This window comes from Urtica dioica, chromosome 7 (genome assembly GCF_054948205.1).
Source record: "Urtica dioica subsp. dioica isolate 48M chromosome 7, U.dioica_male_clone48M_v1_H2, whole genome shotgun sequence".
Lineage (NCBI taxonomy): Eukaryota > Viridiplantae > Streptophyta > Magnoliopsida > Rosales > Urticaceae > Urtica > Urtica dioica.
The window spans coordinates 32053703-32075041 of record NC_142762.1 but is presented as its reverse complement, the minus strand read 5'-3'; the positions used below and the strand labels follow the sequence as shown (position 1 = coordinate 32075041).

General features: G+C 38.3%; 2 protein-coding genes across 2 annotated transcripts; one reads left to right on the top strand and one right to left on the bottom strand.

The window, feature by feature from the left end:
* LOC149390853 (uncharacterized) lies at positions 1-15022 on the bottom strand. Its single transcript, XM_089619871.1, has 6 exons — positions 14979-15022; positions 7571-8183; positions 1967-2057; positions 1701-1846; positions 1289-1335; positions 1-109 (listed from the first exon to the last, which is right to left on the bottom strand). Exons 1-6 carry the CDS (start codon positions 15020-15022, stop codon positions 1-3), a joined length of 1050 nt encoding a protein of 349 aa, XP_089475997.1.
* Positions 15023-17228: 2206 nt separating this feature from the next.
* Positions 17229-18417, top strand: LOC149390852 (uncharacterized). Its single transcript, XM_089619870.1, has 3 exons — positions 17229-18104; positions 18179-18254; positions 18350-18417. The coding sequence occupies exons 1-3, from the start codon at positions 17229-17231 to the stop codon at positions 18415-18417; spliced, it is 1020 nt and encodes a 339-aa protein (XP_089475996.1).
* Positions 18418-21339: the final 2922 nt, after the last annotated feature.

The following is a 21339-nucleotide window of genomic DNA, read 5'->3' as shown; positions in this document are numbered from 1 at the left end:
TTAGGAAGTAGGAAGAGGAGGCGATGAATCCACACTCGTTGAAGCTTCATCTTGGGAGGCAATAGGAGTAGGAAGAGCGTCGATAAGCTGAGGTTCACCATTTGTAGGGCTAGAAGTATCAATTGTACAAGACTTAAAAGAATCAATACGAGTGAGATCAAACTTATGCAAATTGGGAGTATCCAAGGGAATAGAGTAAAAGAGGTTATGTTCATAAACACAACATGACGAGAGATATAGAGTTTTTTACTAATTGGATCATAACACCGATATCTTTTTTTACCTTCGCCATGACCAAGAAATACACAAATATCAAAATTGGAGGTGAGTTTAGTACACTCGACATGGGATCGAAGAATAAATCTCTAGAAACAATAATCAGTAGCATGACCATGAAGTTTTTAGAAAGAAGACAAACCTGAAGTGATGGAAGATGGAATTCTATTTATGGAGTGAACAACAGTAAGAACAATTTTTTCCCAAAAACTCACTAGGAACATGAGCAAACAAGAGGAGAGAAAGAGTTGTTTCAACAATGTGTCTATGTTTTCTCTCAGCCACACCATGAAAAATGCAGTCGGAAACAAGTAAATCAGATAAATGAGTAGACGTATATTCACCCACCCAAGTTGCAACGAAAACATTAAATGATCATTTATGTTGAGTTTTAACAAAAGTACGGATCATATGATAAATGTCAAGAAAATCATAACGACATAATACCGAGACCCACCCTTCGTAGGAATGGGTGAAGGTCTCCACACATCAGAGTGTACTAAATCAAAAGGTGGAAGAGAAACATAGACACTTTTATGAAAAGGTAATGCAGAGAATCTTGCTAATTTGCAACCACAACAATCCAAAATATCATGAGTCTGCAAATTTCCTAAAGCTCTTGTGGATGCTACTTTAAACGAGAACCATAAACATGTCTACGATGAGAATTCCATATATAAAACCTAAAGGATGAAGGACTTAGACAAAAATGAAGACAAATTGACACTAGACGCTACAACGTTAAAAACCCGCAGCTCATCCAATATGTAAAGTCCCCGAAAGAGATAGACTAGAAACGACATCTCTTATCTCAATAACACCAAAGAGGTATTACCTTAATGTAAATTGGGATGTGGATGAAATATAATAAAATAGAGCCACTTTGAGGTTGCCCTATAAAATGAGGTATGGAACGGGGCCACTACCAAGAAGTTACATGAGTTACAAAGTAAACTTCTAACTCATATTGGGCATGGGTTGAGAACGGGAATTGAACTTTAGGAGATCTAACCTCTTGTTGTTCCTCAGAAGCTCAGTGTAGAGCGGTCGGTTGTAATTCTAACGGTAAGAAAATTCGAAAAAAATTTATTGATTGAAAGAGTGCGTATATCACTGATCGAGCGCCTACAACCTATCTCAATCAGCTTCTCAAAATGAGGATTCCGCACATAACAATCAGAAAGAGAAAATAAAAATGATAAACAAGAATCACATAATTGACTAACTGAGGCATAATTCAAAGTAAGATTTAGAATATGGTAAACGTCGGAGAAGGACATTTTAGGGGTGCAGATAGATCCGATTTCTACCAATGGCATAGGGGTGCCATCAGCAGTCGTGCCATATATAGAAGGAGCAGGTTTAATGGAAGAAAAAGATGTAGAATCGGGTGACATATGATGTGAGGCTCCATAGTCAAGTACCCATATAAAGGAGGATGTACCTAATGTGCTACTCGAGGGAAAACCTATGCGGAAGTTGGCTGACATGGCATGTGGCTGCAAGACAATGAACTGCTGAAAGTGCTTTGGGGTTGTAGCAATCAAGGTACCAGGATTGCTCCCAGAATCTGAAGGTGGAACAACAGACGCCCATGTTCAGAGACACAACATGAGGAGGTCGCGGAGCTTGATTTCTAAATTTCCAGTGCAAAGATGATTGTGCCTTGTTCAGCAGCTTGGGACACTACGCCTTGAAATGGTCTTTATGCTTGCAGAAGCTGCATTCGTTATAGCCAGTCGTAGCTTGAGTCTTGTGATGATTGTTGGGTCAATGAGAGACTGCAAAAATAGAGGGATTGTGAGTTAGCAGAATCCTTATCAAGACAAGACTTCAAGAGCATCACTTCGGAGAGCAACTCATTAACCAAATAATCAACTGAAGAGAGAGGACGCGATGCAGAATTTTCCCACGAAGAGTGTTAAACTCATCTCTAAGAGCCATCAGAAACTGAACTAATCGTTATTCCTCCCTACGAGCAACGTAAGCTGGGAATGCTTGTAATTTTGCTGATTCGGTCAAAGCAAGCTGATCCCAAAGGCTGGACATAGCAGAGTAAAATTCTTGAACACTCATACTGTTTTCTTGAAGAGTCCGGATGTCAATCTACAACTTATATTTCTTTTCAAGTTAGATTGTGTGTACAACCTTTCCAAATGCCCCAAAACCTCTTTAGTAGTCTCCTATTTTTCCAATTTAACACCGACCAATTGCTGAACCAAGTTGTTAACCAAAGAATAATTTTGGAATTAGAAGCATCCCAAATATTCAACTGTTCAGCAAATCCTTCATCCTTCTCATTCGCCGGGTATTAGTCGGTTCTAGAAACATAGTCCCACATATGTTTCCCTTTCAAGAAATTTTGCATAACATAACTCCAAAATGAATAATTATGTCCAATCAATTGCACACTAATAGACTGAAGCAAATCATCTTTAACACCACTCATATCGAAGAAGCGACCAAATCCAACAACCAAATCTATATCCAAAATGGAACAAAGACAACAAATAGAGAGCGAACCGGAACACGTATCATAGAGAGAAACAAGAAAATGGAGTGAGTCGTTGCAAAAAATTTCCAAAAACGATGCAAAACCCCCCAAAATCAAAGCCGAATAAGACATAGCCGAATTCCAAAAATAAGGCTAATTCGAGTTGACGAGATTTGCGCTCTGATTTCATGTATAAATTGGAAAGAGAAGAAGATAGGAATTTGGGAGAGAGAGTGCCAAAAGAGGCTAGGGTTTCATATTGCAAAGCTTAACTAGAAAACATTACAAAAGATGAGTAAATAGTCAAGACATCATAATAAAATACCATTAACATACATATTCTAATATCCGGAACGCGGATATACGATCTAATGTCGGAATTTTTCGTTTCTGAAAAAAAATAACAAAACTCATCTATTTTTTAAAAAGAAAATCAATAGTTCGTCGCGGCGGACATTAAAAAAATATAATATGGGGTGTTGGTTATTCACCCAACGGCCCAGGTTAATAATAAAAAATAGCAGAAGTACCCAATACTTTGGGTTGTTCATGGTTCCGTCATATTCACGAATCTAAAATTATCGATTCCAATCCGTTAAAACAAAAACAATGTGTGGCCGGACCCAGAATTTATGGTCCCTTCCGATTTCTACGCCCAATTTTGTACAGACTAAGAAGTCTTTGTATGTAATATGAGAGGTACATCGACAACAATGTGCAGTCTAAGTAGTTATAGCGCGCACTCTGATACTCAACATTAGCTCATTTATGATTTTATAGAGAAAAAGTGAGGTGATAAGAGAGAGAGAGAGAGAGAGAGAGAGAGAGAGAGAGAGATTGTGGTTTGAGTTCAACGATTCGAATCCTTTCTCTTAAGGAAAATATGCTCTTTTTATAGGTGTGGCCGAGGCGGGTCGGTGGGTTGAGAGATAAAATGGGAGCGTGCGAAGGAAGCCGACGGGTATATCGTACAGGTCCCCGTGCAATCTTGTCGCGAACGAATGCATCAGATGGAGATGCGGAGAACACACGTCGGGGAGATGCGCAAGATGAATCTGTCATGATAGTCCGTCTTATGGGCTTGATGCACGGGCCTTGTTGTCGATGCAGACCGATCATATGCAAACTTTGTGACACATTGTTCTTCAATTTTTTATGTCGTATTCTAATTCTTGAATTTTCTTGAATTTCCCTTCCTATCTAGTGCTTTGACTTTATCTTGATGTTTGAGGCTTCACCTTTGTGGGCCCGGCCCACTACTTTAAGGTCTTTAATTTCTATTTTGTGTTGAATTGTCAATTGATATGATAGAAAAATGATGTTATATATATACATATATATACACATATATATATATATGGGTAAAATAGAAGGAAACAAAGAGCTGCACACAATTGGTACTGAGGTAGTTATTAATTCATTTAATTTTTTTAGGGAGATTTATTTATTTGTTAACACAACTACGGTCGATAGTCGATACCAAGGATTGAAATTCCACAGATTCCGGTTGGAAACCGGACCGGAAACCTTTATCTAAGAGTCCCGGTATCGGTATTTACAAAACCAAAATCTTTCTTAGATTCTGATGAAACCGTTCCGATTTCCGGTGTTTTTCGAGGAATCCGTCCACTTTCCGGTTGTCTTTAGACAAATTCTCACATATTCCGACGGAAACTTACCGGTAAGTGATCAAATACCGACAATTTTTTAAAATCTTATTATATTTAGTGTTCTTCATGAAATTTGTTGTTAGTTTTTTATGATTTAGTTCAAATTCTTAGTTTCTAACTTCATTATTGTATTTAATTGGAATTTGTATCCAATTTTTTTGTTACAACAGAAAATAGGGTTTAGATTTGAATGTATTTTTGGCTTTTTTGTTAAATTAGTTGTAGAATATGACATTTTATGTATAATTAGTTGATTTTTAACATGAATATTGTTACTATTTTGATTTTGTACTTTGTATTGAACTATGTCATTAAGTTTGTGTTGGATTTTTGTTGAACTATTATTGTAGACTTTTTTTCATTTTTATCCTATGTTATGTATGAATTTTTAAAATATTTATTCACTACATTCATCTCGATAAGTACGGTATTTGACGGTATTCATCGACGGTAACGATATTATCAACAGTACAATTTTCGTTTTCTTTTTTTGAATTCTAAGGTATTCCTCTGGCTTACCTTCGGATACCAGTGAAATTCGAGTCCTAGAACGGTAACGGTAATGGTATTTCGATCATTGGTCGATCACTAGTACAAAAAAAACAGCATTGGGTGCGACTTTTTTCGCACCTAAAAGTCAAAAGTCGCACCCAATGATACCTTTAGGTGCGACTTTAGGTGCGATTTTTTCGCACCCAAAAGTTCTTGCCTAAAGGTCATGGGTGCGAAAAGTCACACCCTTTTGGTCATGACTTTTAGGTGCGACTTTTAGGTGCGGTTTTCCGCACCCAAATTCGCACCCATAAGTCAAAAAAGATATGCGAAAAAGTCTGCGGGAAGGCCATTGGGTGCGACTTTTCGCACCCAAAGGCCTACCCGCCAAACCTTTGGGTGCGACTAGTCGCACCCACTGGTCTACCCGCGGACTTTTTCGCATATCTTTTCTGACTTATGGGTGCGACAAGTCGCACCCAATGGCCTTCCCGCCAAACTATTGGGTGCGACAAGTCGCACCCAATAGCCTTCCCGCCATAATTTGGCAGGGAATGTTGACCTTTGGGTGCGACTATTCGCACCCAAAGGTCTACCCGCTCAATTTTCGGGTGCGGATAGTCGCACCCGATAGTTTTTCTTTAATTTTTTTTTTGGTTTATTATGCTTATAAATTCTATGATTGTAATCAAATAATATGTACTAAATAGTTTAATAATTAGAAAATTCATTAATTAATATTCATAATAATAATAAAAAAACTAACCATTTGTTGTTCGATTACAATAATTATTATAATGTACGACAAATAATTAAAAAAAATGTTCATTCTTTTCCCTTTCCTTTTCCTCGGTTTGTAAACCACTCCTTGAATGTTTTACTCCATCTTCCGCCAAATCTTCCTCCGGAACTGCTGCTACCTCCTCGTGCACTGCCGCTCGTACGCTTTCGCTGGAAATCTGCTGAAGCTGGCGGCGTCGTCTGAGCATCTGCCATTGAAACTGATGGCGGCGTTGTCTGATGCAAAGGGTGCATCTGAGGCGACGGGTGCATTTGAGGCGACGGCGTCATCTGAGGCATCCGTGGCAACATGCCGGGCGACATCTGAGGCATCTGTGGCATCGTGCCGGGCGACATCTGAGGCAAGGGCGAAAACTGATTTGTGAACGCGAACAGTTGTCGCTGCATCTCCTCCATCTGCTGTTGCGAGGCTCGCCTCATCTCGTCCATAGCGACTTGTTGTGCCGCCAACTGAGCCTGGAGCTCGCCAACCACTAGATCTTGAACGCGCCGCGTCGAGCCTGAGCCTGACGACGAGCTTTCATCCTGAGCCTGAGCAATAGCCCAAGATGATCTCGGGACCGCTGGACCTATTCCAACATACCAATCTTGACGGTTCTCGAGAATTTCTAGCATCGCGTGCTCCTCTGCGTCGTCCTGGTTAAATACTACGTCTTGCTCTTCTGTTTGTCGCCGAAGATCCGCCAGTAGAGTAACTATCCGCGCATTTACACATAAAAAAAAATTATTAAAAATTAATTATTATGTAAGTAACGTAATCGTAATTATCACATCTCGGATCGAAAAACGGAGAGCTCTCGCACTTGAACTTCATCAACTACTTTCTTATCTTTAAGATACCTTGCAATGAACGTTAGAGCTTCTTCTACAACATAAGCTTCTGCAATAGAGCCTTCTGGTCTAGCTCTATTTTTGACAAAATGTTTTAACGTCCTAAGGTATCTCTCAAAAGGGTACATCCACCGCATATGCACCGGGCCGCCGTGCAACGCTTCCTCTGGTAGATGCATCGCCACGTGAACCATGATCGTGAAAAAAGCAGGTGGAAATATCATCTCAAGCTTACATAAGATCTCGACGATAGACTCTTGCGCTCTTTAAAGATCTTCGGCTCTTAATGTTCTCGAACTTCTCAACTTGAAAAAGTTGCAAAGCTCAGTGATCGTATCATGTATTGGCTGTGGCACAAAAGGGCGAATACCAACAGCCAACAATCTTTGCAAGATCACGTGGCAATCATGCGACTTCAAACCTGTGAGCTTCCCATCAGTTGTCACATTTTTTTTAAATTCTCAGCGAGACCATCGGGAAATTTGACAGATTTTAAGAACTCTGTAAATCGCTGTCTCTGCTCAAGGGTCAAAACGTACGACGCTCGCGGTTTGTAATACCCACCCCCATTTGGTTCCAAGTGCAAAACGGTCTTGATGCCCGAGTCCATCAAATCAAGCCTCGCCTACTCGGTGTCATAGTTCTTCTTTTCCAAGCTGAGCATCGTCCCGAGAAGATTCTCACACACGTTCTTCTCTACGTGCATCACGTCCATGTTGTGTTTCAACTGCGACTCAGACCAGTACGGCAACTCGTAAAAGATGCTTTTCTTGGTCCAATTCAGTTCGCACTCAGCTCGCTTTTGTTTTTTGCCTACAGAGGCAGCGTATTTGCCAGTAGTCGTGCAAGAAACACCAGCCAACTGAGCGAGTATGTCTTGCGAAGTCAACTTCTTGGGTTTATTTCGTTTCTCGTGCTTATCTTTGTAGTGATCGTTGCTTTTCCTCAATCGGTGACGCCTTTTCAAGAATCGACGATGGTCGTAGTAGACGATCCTGTTTCTGACTTTTATGGACGGCGTGTCAAAGTTGCACGAAGGGCAAGCGAGATACCCCTGGCCGCTCCATCCCGATAAATACGATCTAGCCGGAAAATCGTTTATCGTCCAAAGTAACGCGGCACGCAACCGAAACACTTCATCTTTGGCTCCATCACGAACGCGGACTCCATTCTCCCACAGTTCTTTCAGCTCTTCAACAACAGGCTGCAAAAAAATGTCCATATCTTTTCTTGGTGAATGAGGCCCCGAGATCAGAAGCGTGAGCATCAGGTACTCTTTCTTCATGCACAACCAAGGCGGCAAGTTGTACGCCGTAAATACTACAGGCCACATGTTGTACGATAGGTTCATATCCCCAAACGGGTTGAATCCATCCGCAGCTAGCCCAAGACGCACGTTCCGAGGCTCTGCAGCAAATCCTGGGTATCTCTCGTCCAAATTCTTCCACGCTGTACCATCCGCAGGATGTCGTAGAATGCCAGCTTCCTTGACGCGATCTCTTTCGTGCCACTGCATATGAAGCGCCGTGTGTCGAGATGCGTACAGTCGCTTCAATCGATCTTTCAAGGGAAAATATCGCAATATCTTTTGCAGTATCTTCTTACCAGTTGGCTTCCATCTACTCTCGTTACATATCGGGCACACGTCGACGTTCGCGAGATGTTTTCGGAATAGGACACAGTCATTAATGCACGCGTCGATCATCTCGTATCCCATGCCGAAACGCTTCAGCTTTGCTTTTGCCTCGTAGTGCTTCTCCGGTATTCGATTACCGGCTGGATGAGACTTCCTCAAAAGCTGCAGCAGTTCTGTGAACGACTTGTTCGTCCAATGGTTCGTGACTTTAAGGTGCATCAACTGAACTAAGAATGACAACGACGAAAACTCCTTGCATCCAGGGTACAATTTCGCTTCCAACTCGGCGAACAAGTCTTCCACTTGCTCCTCCGCACGCACCTCGCTCGGAGCCGGCTCCGTAACACCATCGAAATCCTCGTGATCTCTTATATCCTCCACATCAGCATGTATTCCTCCTACTCCTCGCTGGGCTGTTTCTCCGATGGGGACTTCTTCAAGATGACCGACGGAACGCACGACCTCGCCATGATGATACCATTCTGTGTAGCCCGGGGTAAACCCTTTGTTTAGCAGATGATGCCTTACAACCCCAATGTCGTGCCATCTCACGTTGTTGCAAGGCTTGCAAGGACATCGATATTCGTAATTATCGTTCGAAAATCTTCTTGCAGCGCGGATAAATTCATTAACTCCGATTTTATACTACAAGGACAACCGATTGTTCTCGGTGATCCAATCTCTACTTGGATTAAACATTGATTTCGCTAAACGAAATGGAAAAAGAACAATTATTAAGAGTTGTTGCTAAGTGAAGACGAATGAAGTCGATTACTTATTGCTACGGGACGAAGATCAATGAATGAAGATGAGATTATGAATTTTATGTTATTTGAAGTCGAATTGAAAAAATTAGGGTTTTGAGAATAATAGGCTAGAAACTCAATCTAAATTTCGGCAGAGTTTCCCCTATAATACTAACAAACCAAAAACTTGCGAACTCATTTAAAAGCATATATAAATCATCCAAAACTATCCTAATAATCAACTAAACCCTAAACAGAACCTCTGTGGCTCGTTTACAACAAAAATACAATATTCTCAACTCATTTATACAATAACTTAACTAATTTTAATTTCATGAATACAATTTAACACATATTATTAAACTAATTACAATTTCAATTTGACAATTTCAATTAACCTAAACTAATCAAAACTAAACAACTTAAACATATTATTAAACTAATTACAATTTCAATTTGACAATTTCAATTAATTAACCTAAACTAATCAAAACTAAACAACCTAAACATATTATTAAACTAATTACAATTTCAATTTGACAATTTCAATTAACCTAAACAAATTAAAACGAAACAACTTAAACATATTATTAAACTAATTACAATTACAATTACAATTTCAATTTGACAATTTCAATTAACCTAAACTAATCAAAACTAAACAACCTAAACATGTAAGTATTAAACTAAAAAACCTAAAACTAATTAGAACAAATTTCATTTAATAAATTAATTACAAACTAATTAACTAATTCATTACAAATCAATTACAAACTAACTAACTAATTATAAACTAAACTACTAATCAAACTAAACTACTAATCAAATTATGAAAAATACCTAATGAAGCGGAGGGGCTGGTCGGAGGCTCGGGACAGGTCGGAGGAGCTGGTCGGAGAGGCAGCAGTGGAGGGGCTGGTCGGACGGGCTGCAGCGGAGGCTCGGTGCTGGTCATGGAAGGGCTGGTCGTCGGAGGGGCTGCAGCGGAGGCACCGGCTTGGTGCTGGTTGGAGGGGCTGTCGGAGGGTCTGGTCGGAGGGGCTGGTGATCGGAGGGGCTGCAACGGAGGCGCTGGTCGGAGGGGCAGATGCGCGCGGAGGGGTTGGTCGGAGGGCTTGTCGGAGGCTGAGAGAGAGAGAGAGTATGTGTTAGAGAGAAGGGGGAGAGACAAAGTGAGGATAAAATCTAAGAGTGAGAGGGATTACCTAGCCGACGAAGCTCGGAGTGGCGGCGGCGACGGAGCTCGGAGTGTGGTGGGGTGGTCGGAGAATTTTTAGGAGAGAAATCGGAGAGAGAGAAGCTTAAAGTTTTGGCTTGGGTAGAATGAAAACCGAGTAGCACTTTAATTTATATAACCCTTTGAATTTGGGTGCGACTTTGTCGCACCCAATGACACTTTAGGGTGCGACAAAGTCGCACCCAATGATCCTTTTGGGTGCGACAAAGTCGCACCCAATGATATTTGTAAAAGAGGGGAAAAATTTGGCCGCTCAAAAATTTGAGACCTTTGGGTGCGACTTTCTCGCACCCAACGACTCTTTTGGTCGCACCCAATAACCCGTGTCAGTATTTTTTTGTGCGAATTTTCACACCCAATGATATTTTTACCAAAACCGGGAGAAAGTTGGCCGCTAAAAATATTTTCAGCCTATGGGTGCGACATAGTCGCACCCAAAAGTTCTGAGAGACTTTTGGGTGCGAAAAGTCGCACCCAAAGTCAAAAAAATCAGCGAAAATTTTCGGCGAGTTGTTTGAATTATGGGTGCGACAAGTCGCACCTGAAAGCCTTATTTGGTGCGACTTTTGGGTGCGAAAAGTCGCACCCGAATGTCTGCCGCACCTGAAAACAGTATTTGTAGTAGTGGATACACATATTGCTCGTCCAAAATCAATATTTTTAATTATTGCTTACTTGTTCAAACTTGTAATAAATAAACCTCTACTATAATCTAGCTATAAGCTGAACAGACCGTTGACCAAACCTACTAGTTTAAGAGGCTGCCATCTTTTGTCTACATTAATTATGTAAGAGGGCACGCCTTAGTTTCACCATTGTATAAAGTTGATCACTAATTAATAGTAAAATAATTTTTTTTATACAAATGACCATAAAAACTCTTTTTTTTTTATAGAAGGTGAGTATTTATAACATTAAATTACCTTCACGAATTTTAAAACAACCTTAAATGAAATTTTATTATACACATTTTATCTATATTTATATTTAATTTAATAAAAAAATTAATTCTCAATTCTTAAAACTATTTCATATTATAATAATTAGAATTTGTGGTGTATGATAGATAATAATGACATATATAATTTAAAAATAATTCTTCATTACAAGCAAACTTGAAAATGAATCGGATATCATAATTATCTAAATAAAAATCCTAAGAAATTGAACTGCCACATTACAAATAAATTAAAGGGAAAATAACACATTTATACCCTGTGTTTTAGTGAAATGTCGAGTTTAACCTTCGGTTTTCAAAAATGTCGAGTTCATACCCTCTGTTTAACTAAAATGACGAGATTATACCATCTGTTTAACTAAAATGACGAAATTATATCCTGAAATAGACAACAGTGTCACGAATATTCTTTTTATTGACTTTTCATTGACGTTGACTATAATATTTATATATAAACACCAATTATCTTTATTCATTCGCGCCATATATGTAATTTATTTAAAAACTAAAAAATAAACAACAGTCTCTTAATCGTGAAAAATACAGAAAGAGGCAAAGTGGTAAACATCGATAGTTGATAGTCATCAAAATCGCATATTCGAACAGAGAATCCAGGATTTAGAGTTACAATTCGAACACGGAATGAAGTCATTTCTTATGAGGTATGAGTTTTATTATTTAATTTCAATTTAAGGCTATTTTTATTTCAAAATTGAGAATTTGAAAGTTAGGGTACTGATTTAGATTTGATTCGGTTTTTCTTATATAAGAGTTAATATCAATGAAAGGGAGATTTGTGAGGTTGTTATTCATTTCAGGGTATAATTTCGTCATTTTAGTTAAACAGATGGTATAATTTCGTCATTTTAGTTAAACAGAGGGTATGAACTCGACATTTTTGAAAACCGAGGGTTAAACTCGACATTTCACTAAAACACAAGGTATAAATGTGTTATTTTTCCTAAATTAAATTGCAAACGGATACGACTCAATGATAATTCACATGTAATATCTATGCACCTAGTTTATATAAGGGAAAAGTAGCTTAGTCCAATTTACCTACCTCCTTAATATATATATATATATATATATATATACATATACATATATATATATATACATATACATATATATATATACATATACATATATATATATCCAAGTATCATTTAACTAAAAAAGTAGCACACCTCACTGATTGAACAATATCACAATACTCCACAAATATTCTTCCGTAATAAATTAAATTTAACATACTAGTAATTTAAATTTACTTAAAAAACCAAGTATAATTATTTGAGGCAAGTAGTAATGTCGTCTCTTTTTTTACGGATAGCACTGATCGTATCTCACAGAAAGTATTGTGTATATTTATTTCATTATGTGAATTTTTTGTATAAATTTATATATTTGTCCAAACTTATATATATATATATATATATATATATATATATGTACTCTTATCTGATTGGTTAATAATGTTCCCCTTAAAAAATCGTGTAACTAAAACGTGTGGTTAATGGTGGTGTGTAAAGAATATTCAAGCGTGATGTGCGATAAGAACCACTAGTATGAAGCAAATAAGCTTCCTTGGAAAGAAATAGTTTTCCAATGCTCACGTATTATATGAATGACGTGTCCAAATATATTTCCCAGAAGCCAGTTGTCTTGTTTCAATGAATGCAATGAATCTGAATCTGAATCTGTGCGAGGACTTTTTCCTTTTTTTTATCATTTTCTTTTATTGGGTATGAGTTGAGATACATTTGTCCACGTAATTGATAACAATTAACACCACATCCCAAAAGGCCAAAACAGTTCTTCTCTAAGACAAATACAATTAGGGGTGGCAAATTGGTCCAGACACGAAACACGAAACGGTTACGACACGATTTAAAGTGGATTTGGATCTTAATAACTGAGTCGGTTCTTAATTGGATCGAACACGCTAACACGATTAAAAAATTGTTCAAAACGACACGATTACGGTAACACGATAAAAAACCGATTAACACGATTATTAAATGGTCGACACGAAACACGATTACGACCCGCACGAATATGATCCAATCAACACGATTACGAGTAATAACACGATTACGATCCATTTAAACACGATTAATATTATATATGTAAAATTATAAATTTTGTAACTATAAACATAAAATTATAATTATAAACATAAAATTGATATTAGAAAATATGATATAATAAAATAAAGTATATTCGTATAAATATCAATTCACGTATGATAATATATAGTCAATAGTATACCAATTGACTTAACCCGAGCAATAAGAATAACAATTCATATCGAGCAATCAAAATTACTATAATATCATAATAACGTATTAAATTCAATTTTATTTTATTTCAATTTTAATTCAATTCATATCGAACAATCACGATTCACAATCACAATAACTATGTTTCATAATAATGTATCCTATTCAATTTTATTGAATTTCAATCCAATTAAATTCATATTGAAAAATAACAATTTAAAATTGACAATCACAATAACTATTATCTCATAACAACGTATCATATTCAATTTTATTTTATTTCAATTCAATTCAATTCAATTTATATCGAACAATTTCAATTCACAATCACAATAACTATCATCTCATAATAATGTACCATATTCAATTTTATTGGATTTCAATTCAATTCATATTGAAAAATCACAATTTAAAATTGACAGTCACAATAACTATAGTCTCATAATAACATATCCTATTTAATTTTGTTTTATTTCAATTCAATTCAATTCGTACCGAACCATTACAATTCACAATCACAATAACTATCATCTCATAATAACATATCATATTTAATTTTATTTGATTTTAATTCAATTCAATTCATAATCATAATAACTATCATCTCATAATAACGTATCATATTCAATTTTATTTTATTTTAATTCAATTCAATACACAATCACAATAATTATCATCTCACAATAACGTATCATATTCAATTTATTTGATTTCAATTCACAATCACAATAACTATAGTCTCATAATAACGTATCATATTCAATTTATTTGATTTCAATTTAATTCAATTCATATCGAGCTATCACAATTTAAATTTGACTATCACAACAACTATAGTCTCATAATAACGTATCGTATTCAATTTTATTTGATTTCAATTATAGTAAAATGACTTATTACCTCCATTTGCTTTCAAATTCAATATCTAATTTTTATCCAAATAAAACATTCCCTCCATAACATTCCCTCCATATTCTCCATAACATTAGACTAATATTTAGATTTGATATCCCTCCATAACAATCCCTCCATATTCTCCATGAAACAATAAATAATTAGACTAATATTTAGATTTGATATCCCTCCATATTCTCCATAAAATTTCAACTACCTATTTTTGTTTACTTTTACCCTTCATTATTTTCCCTCCTTTTTTTTTTTTTTTTTTTTTGATATTTTGCCAAATTTTTTGTGTGAAAAACTAGGAAAATAATAAAGGGAAAACAAAAGTATTAGTTAGCCACGTGACTCAGTGTCGATGTATCGGAAGTTAGTGTAAAAAGAAAAAGGACAATTCTAATTTTATGACTAATATGTTTTTTATGATTATATCGCAATTAATCGAGTCCGAATGTCTAAACACGGTTAAAATACGATTAAATACCAATTTAACACGACTATTAAACGGTTTAATTTAAACGGTTATGGATCTGCAAAAAAATAAACGGTCGGATTTGGATCTAGATTTCAAACACGATTAATAAATGGTCGGATTTGATTCTAGTAATTATTTATGCAAACACGATTAACACGACACGATTACGACACGAACACGAAATTGCCATCCCTAAATACAATACCGGTATTCGGTGACATTCTGTAAAAAAATCCAACGATTTTAGATTCTGATATTTCACAAAAAGGTTCGGATCAGCCCTGATCAACCACTGTACGATTTTAGATTAACTCAGAGCGCGTCAACTTTCAAGCACAACCTGTGACTATGTTCAAATCAAGGATTGAAAAACCGGGGGAACCGGACGGGAACCGGTCCGGTTCCCCCTTTTTGAAGCTAACCGGCACCGGAACCACCAAAACCGGAGTTTTCCGGTGGTTCCGGGGGAACCGGACCGGGATCCGGGTGGGAACCCGGTTCCCATTTCCCGGTCCGGTTCTGTTTAAAAAAACGAAAAACCCGGCTATAAAAGCCCGGATCCCGTTTGGGATTCTTCATTCGCGTCGGTTTTAGGTCACCAGCTTCCCGACGCCGCGCAGCCCAAATTTTCCCAGATCCCGGTCGGATCCCGCCAACCCCTCCTCTTCCCGACGCGAACACGGCCAATTCTCACGACTTCCCGCCGGTTCCCGCCCTTCCCGGTGAGGATCCCGTCCATTTTGAGTTTTTTTATGATTTTGAGTTTAAATCTTGAAATTTGTTGATGATTCTTGAAGATGAACTATAATTTGATAGTTATGACTACTTAGTGAGCATGAATGTAGTTTTTATTTAGAGTTTGTGTTGATGTTTGTAATTTTTTTGTATTTAATGATTTAATCCGAAATATTTATTAATTTTGTGATTAGTTAGTGATTATTAAGCTTATGTAAACTTGTTTATTGATTTATGAAGAAATTGTTATGAATTGTTTTTAATTTTAGAGTTTGTGGTGATGTTTATAATTTTTTTGGTAATTAATCCGAATTATTTAGTAATTTTGTGATTAGTTAGTGATGATTAAGGTTATGTAAACTTGTTTATTGATTTATGAAGAAATTTTGTGACTTGTTTTTAATTTTAGAGTTTTTGTGTTGATGTTTGTAATTTTTTTGGATTTAATCCGAATTATTTAGTAATTTTGTGATTAGTTAGTGATGATTAAAGTTATGTAAACTTGTTTATTGATTTATGAAGAAATTTTGTGACTTGTTTTAAATTTTAGAGTTTTTGTGTTGATGTTTGTAATTTTTTTGGATTTAATCCGAATTATTTGATAATTATGTGATTAGTTAGTGATGATTAAGGTTATGGATTATGATGAACTTGTTTATTGATTTATGAAGAAATTTTGTGACTTGTTTTTAATTTTAGAGTTTTTGTGTTGATGTTTGTAATTTTAGAGTTTTTGTGTATATTACAAGTTGATAATTAGTTAGTGATATTGTGTAAATGTTATTTGTTCATTTGTAGATTACAAGTTGCAAGAATGTCGGCCCCCGACCCAGCTAGGAAGTATTGCACACCTATTCCCGGGAAAAGTAGCGGCCACAAGTGCATATTTTGCGAGCACAATATGGGAGGTGGCGGCATCACGAGAGTGAAAAACCACCTAGCCCATGTAGACCCAACGAGGAGTGTCAAATTCTGTGAGAAAGTCCCTCCTGAAGTGAGAGAAGAGATGCAAGTTTTACTTCAAGGCAATGTCGTAAAAAAGAAGAACAAAAAGTCGTTGGACGCTACGCTTCAAAAGACATTGACTAAGAATGTCGGCGTGGAAGAATCAGACGAAGAAGACTACGAAGCGCAATTACGAGCAGCTATGAAGAGGTCAAGACAAGAGGCGGCTAAGACGGAATGGGAGGCTCGGATGATGTCGGGGCCCGGCAGTGGTTCTACGGCAAAATCTCCACCAGCTGCTCCGTCATTATATAAGTCAGCGAGTGCGAAGCAAACAAAAATCGATGAGATCGTGGATCCGAAGAAGAGAACGTGGCTCGGAAGACACATAACAAAATTCTTTGTTCACCAACATGTGCCGGCGAGTAAGGCCGCCTCGCATGAGTTCAAAAACATGATAGCGTCCGCTCAAGACTTGGGTAATCCTCAATTTGTGATAAGTAATTTTATTTTCATATTGTCGAATCGCATGTGTTCTTGAAACGTTAACATGATGTATATTGACATATTGCAGGTCCAGGCGTTCCTATACCAACTCCGTATGAAATTCATAACAAATACCTCGATATGGAGGTTGCAGATGCGGAGAACTACATTGACGAACAAAAGAAGCGGTGGGTAAAATACGGCTGCACCATACTCACTGATGGTTGGACGGGGCCGACCAGACTGAGCATCATAAACATTATGGTTTATTGTGCTGGTGCAACGGTGTTTTTAAAGTCCGTTGATGCATCAAAGCATACGAAAACAGGGGAGTACATCTACGGAATACTGAGGTCAGCGCTCAAAGAAATCGGAAAAGAGAATGTCGTCCAAGTTGTGACCGACAACGGTTCGAACTACAGGAGTGCCGGGTTGAAATTACAACGCAAGTACCATGTGTACTGGACACCTTGCGCTGCACATTGTCTAGATCTGATGTTTGAAGATATTGGGAAGAGAGATAGTGTTAAGCAAACTATCAAATCTGCGAGGGATGCGACTAAGTTCATCTACAACCACGGCACTGTGTTGTCCAAGTTACGGGAGACATCCCCAGGTGAAATCATCCATCCCGGCGCAACAAGATTTGCCACAAACTACCTAGCTCTCAGAAGTCTCCGAGAGAAGAGAGCTGCGTTGAGGACGATGTTCAGTAGTCAATGGTGGGATGATTCCAAATTGAGTGCAACTCCTACAGGTACATCCATAGCCGAGACTTGTTTAAATCCCAGATTCTGGCATTCGGTGGACGAAGTGTGTGCCATATTCGAGCCGATGTACACCACTCTTCGATTAGTGGACACTGAGGTGCATCCCACGATAGGATTACTATACTACGTCTTCCACGAGATGAGAAAGAAGTTGGAAGCGATGAGTGGGAAGAAATGGGTTGTCGACATCGTGAACCACAGATGGAGTCCTCAAATGGAACATCCACTACACATTGCAGCTTTCTTCCTAAATCCAAAGTTGCTGTTTAACCCGGATATCCACATGGACAATACCCACATGGCCGCTGTGACAAGGGTGTTCGACTTCTTGCATCAGGATCTTGATGGGTCAACTCTTGGGAGAGAGGTATAAAACTATAAATTGTTACAAGCTATATCACATTATGAATATACGAGTCTTATTTGATTTTCTAATTACAGTTAATCGCATTTCGAGACGCTCGAGGGGACTTCTCACAACGAAGTGCTGTTTCGGCACGAGGCACCCTTTGTGCAAGTAAGTTTGTGAGATGAATTGTATGCATTAAGCCATTAACTATGTCATGGAATGGTAATAAATGACATGATATGATTTATGTCACATGATTGCAGGTGAGTGGTGGGAGCTTTACGGAAATTGGACCCCGACTTTACAGACGTTGGCTATTCGAATTTTGTAACAAACTGCATCCGCCTCCGCTTGTGAGAGGAATTGGAGTACATTTGCCCTCGTCCACACAAAACAAAGGAACCGTCTAGCGTACGGCAGACTCGAGAAGCTTGTTTTCTGCTCGTACAACATGAAGTTGCAGCTCCGAGAAGCAACTCGGATTCACGACAACAACCTCAACCCCCTGGATCCTTTGGATATCATCGAACGAGCTTTCGAACGCTCGGGGAACGACAATGAGGGAGACGACGAAATGCTCCGCTGGATTGACGAAGTTCACATGGACGACGTCAACCAGAACCCGGATCCGGCAGTAGCTGAAGCGGCTCGAGATATTGGACTTGATCCGGAGCGAGTGCTGAACGAGGACGTCCAACCTCAACGCGGATCCGGAGACAGTTCGGGTTCAGATGGCGGAGGTTCAAGCCGTAGATCAAGCGGAGCAGGTGGAGGTGCAGGTGACGGTGGATCAGGGGGAGGTGCTGGAGGTTCCTATCGGTCTGGGGGTTCCTTTACTGCTGGAGGCACCTCATTTGGTGATGTCGGCGGTTCTCAGCTTGGATACGCACCATCGCAAGAAGATTTTGATCGTCTTCATCACCCTGCCTTTTTTGATTCAGGATACGGACGCGGAGGTCAGGGCGGAGGTATGAATGATGCCATGTCATTTACGTCTAGCAATAACGTTGATGACTTGTCCTACAACTTCGGATCGGTATCAATTGGTCCTCAAGGCACAGAGTCATCTTATGATGACGGATCTTCCAGTTACAACTACCAAGACTCCTCTGCATCAAGTTACGCTCCCGAAACGGTGCAACCAGTTCCAGGTTATCCCCTCCACTCCATGACTGTTGGTTCATCTCAGTATGAGTACGACTATCACTTGAACAGGTACTTTAGTGCATATGCTCATTACATGACTTGGTATGATTACTGTATGACCGCTGCATACGGTCGCTTTGAGTAGTCATTTGTATCCCTCCTATGTTGAATTTGTTGAACAATAGTATTTGGTGGATTGTGTTGAACTTTATCATTTTGGTTATTGAACTTAGTTTTTGTTGTGTTTGTAATTTGGTAGTGTGTTGAAACATTGTACACTATTTTTAATTTTATGAATTTTATCCTACGTACTTTGTATGTTTTTTTGTATATTTCTTTTCTGAATTCCCCTCGGTAAATACCGGTATTTGACGGTATTCCTCTACGGTAACGGTAAGTTCAACGGTACCGGTTTCCTTTTTTTTCTCGCTTCCCCCGGTATTCCTTTACGGTACGGGCGGTTCCCAGTAAATTCGAAGGCTCGGAACGGTAACGGTAACGGTATTTCGATCCTTGGTTCAAATCCCCGCCAATTGCCAAACAAGGAGGTCCCACGTAAATAGTTTATATATATATATAAAGGTCCCACGTACATATTTTATTAGGTTTTTAGACTTAAGCTATAGAGTCTATTGGGGTATATAATCATATTTAACGTTGCTGCACAGTCAACTTTCCGTAAATAATAAAAAAATTAAAAATTGGAAATATCATGTCATATTTGTGACTATTTACCTAGTATTTAAAAACAAAAATAAATATATAACAATGTAAAAGTGCAAATATGACTAATTACCTAATTATTTGTTATCTATATATTAAAATATGAGAATTTTTCTTTAAGGTTCACCATATCCCAAAATATGAAACTAATTAACTCGAAACTCTACCGAAAACCTGCTAACATGTTTAAAAAAATATACAAACCATCCAGAACTATCTTATTAATAAACTAAACTCTAAGGCACTAACATTTTAACTTAACATTGCAATTATAGGTTAATTTCCTAACAATTGTAAATCCTAAGCCGAGCCTCCGTGGCTCGGTGCAATACATATTACTAATTAATTAAACGCTACACGTATTACAATTAACTTAATTTAACTCATTTATAATTATAATAACTTAAAATAACATCTTAAACTACCTAAACATGTTACTTAATTTAAATCACAATTAAATTAATCAAACTACATAAACATGTTACTTCACTATTTTAACATGTAAAATTACAATTAACTTAAACTGATTAATCATATTCTAAACATATTTTAAATCAAGTGAAATTAAAATACTTCATTTGCAATTAACAATTATTAAACTAGACTAACATTACTTATTACTAATTATTAATTATGATTAAAACTAATTATATTTACTTAATAATTCAATAAATACATAAACAAAAACAACAACAAAAACTTACCTGGGAAACTATTTGGCACGGAGAGGCAAGCTGGGCAGCGGTAGTAACGGACTCGACAAGTCGGGGCTGCGATGAGGAGGAGGTTGGCGGTGAGGCAACGGCGCGCGGTGGAGGCTGAGAGAAATAGATCGAGAAAGAGAGTGAGAGAAATAGAAACCTTACCTCGAAGCCCGGCGGCGAGGATGAGGTGCGGCGGCGACGGTGGCCGTGATGTCCCAACGGCGGCGAGGATGAATGGCACACCCGAAGAAGGTGCAGACGTGAGAGAGTAATGACGAGAGAGAGAGAGAGAGAGAGAGAGAGAGAGAAAGAGAGAGAGAGAGAGGAGGCGTCGAGCTGGAGGCGCGCGATGGGCTGGAGGCGTCGGGTTGGAGGCACGGGCGAGGGAAGGTCGGGCGCGGGCGGGCGAGCGCAGGCGGCTGGGTCGCGGGCGAGGACTGGAGTCGGGTTCGCCGGCAAGAGAGAGAGAGAGAGAGAGAGAGCTGTGAGAAATGTAGAGTGAGGAAGAAGAAGAAAGAGGCTGGGTGTTATAAATAACCTAAAATTATCAGGTGCGACATGTCGCACCTGTTGCGCTTATCAGGTGAGACATGTCGCACCTGTTGCGCTTATCAGGTGCGACATGTCGCACTTGTTGGGTTTATTAGGTGCGACATGCCGCACAAGAAGGTATTCGCTGC

Coding starts and splice junctions, on each gene's coding strand:
- LOC149390852 (XM_089619870.1), top strand. CDS start 17,229: ATGGTTTATTGTGCTGGTGCAACGGTGTTTTTAAAGTCCGTTGATGCA. Junction 18,105..18,178: donor GGTCAACTCTTGGGAGAGAG/GTATAAAACTAT, acceptor TTCTAATTACAG/TTAATCGCATTTCGAGACGC. Junction 18,255..18,349: donor ACGAGGCACCCTTTGTGCAA/GTAAGTTTGTGA, acceptor ACATGATTGCAG/GTGAGTGGTGGGAGCTTTAC.
- LOC149390853 (XM_089619871.1), bottom strand. CDS start 15,022: ATGTCACCGAATACCGGTATTGTATTTAGGGATGGCAATTTCGT. Junction 2,058..7,570: donor TTGACACGCCGTCCATAAAA/GTCAGAAACAGG, acceptor CTATTTTTGCAG/TCTCTCATTGACCCAACAAT. Junction 1,847..1,966: donor CATAAAGACCATTTCAAGGC/GTAGTGTCCCAA, acceptor TTCCACCTTCAG/ATTCTGGGAGCAATCCTGGT.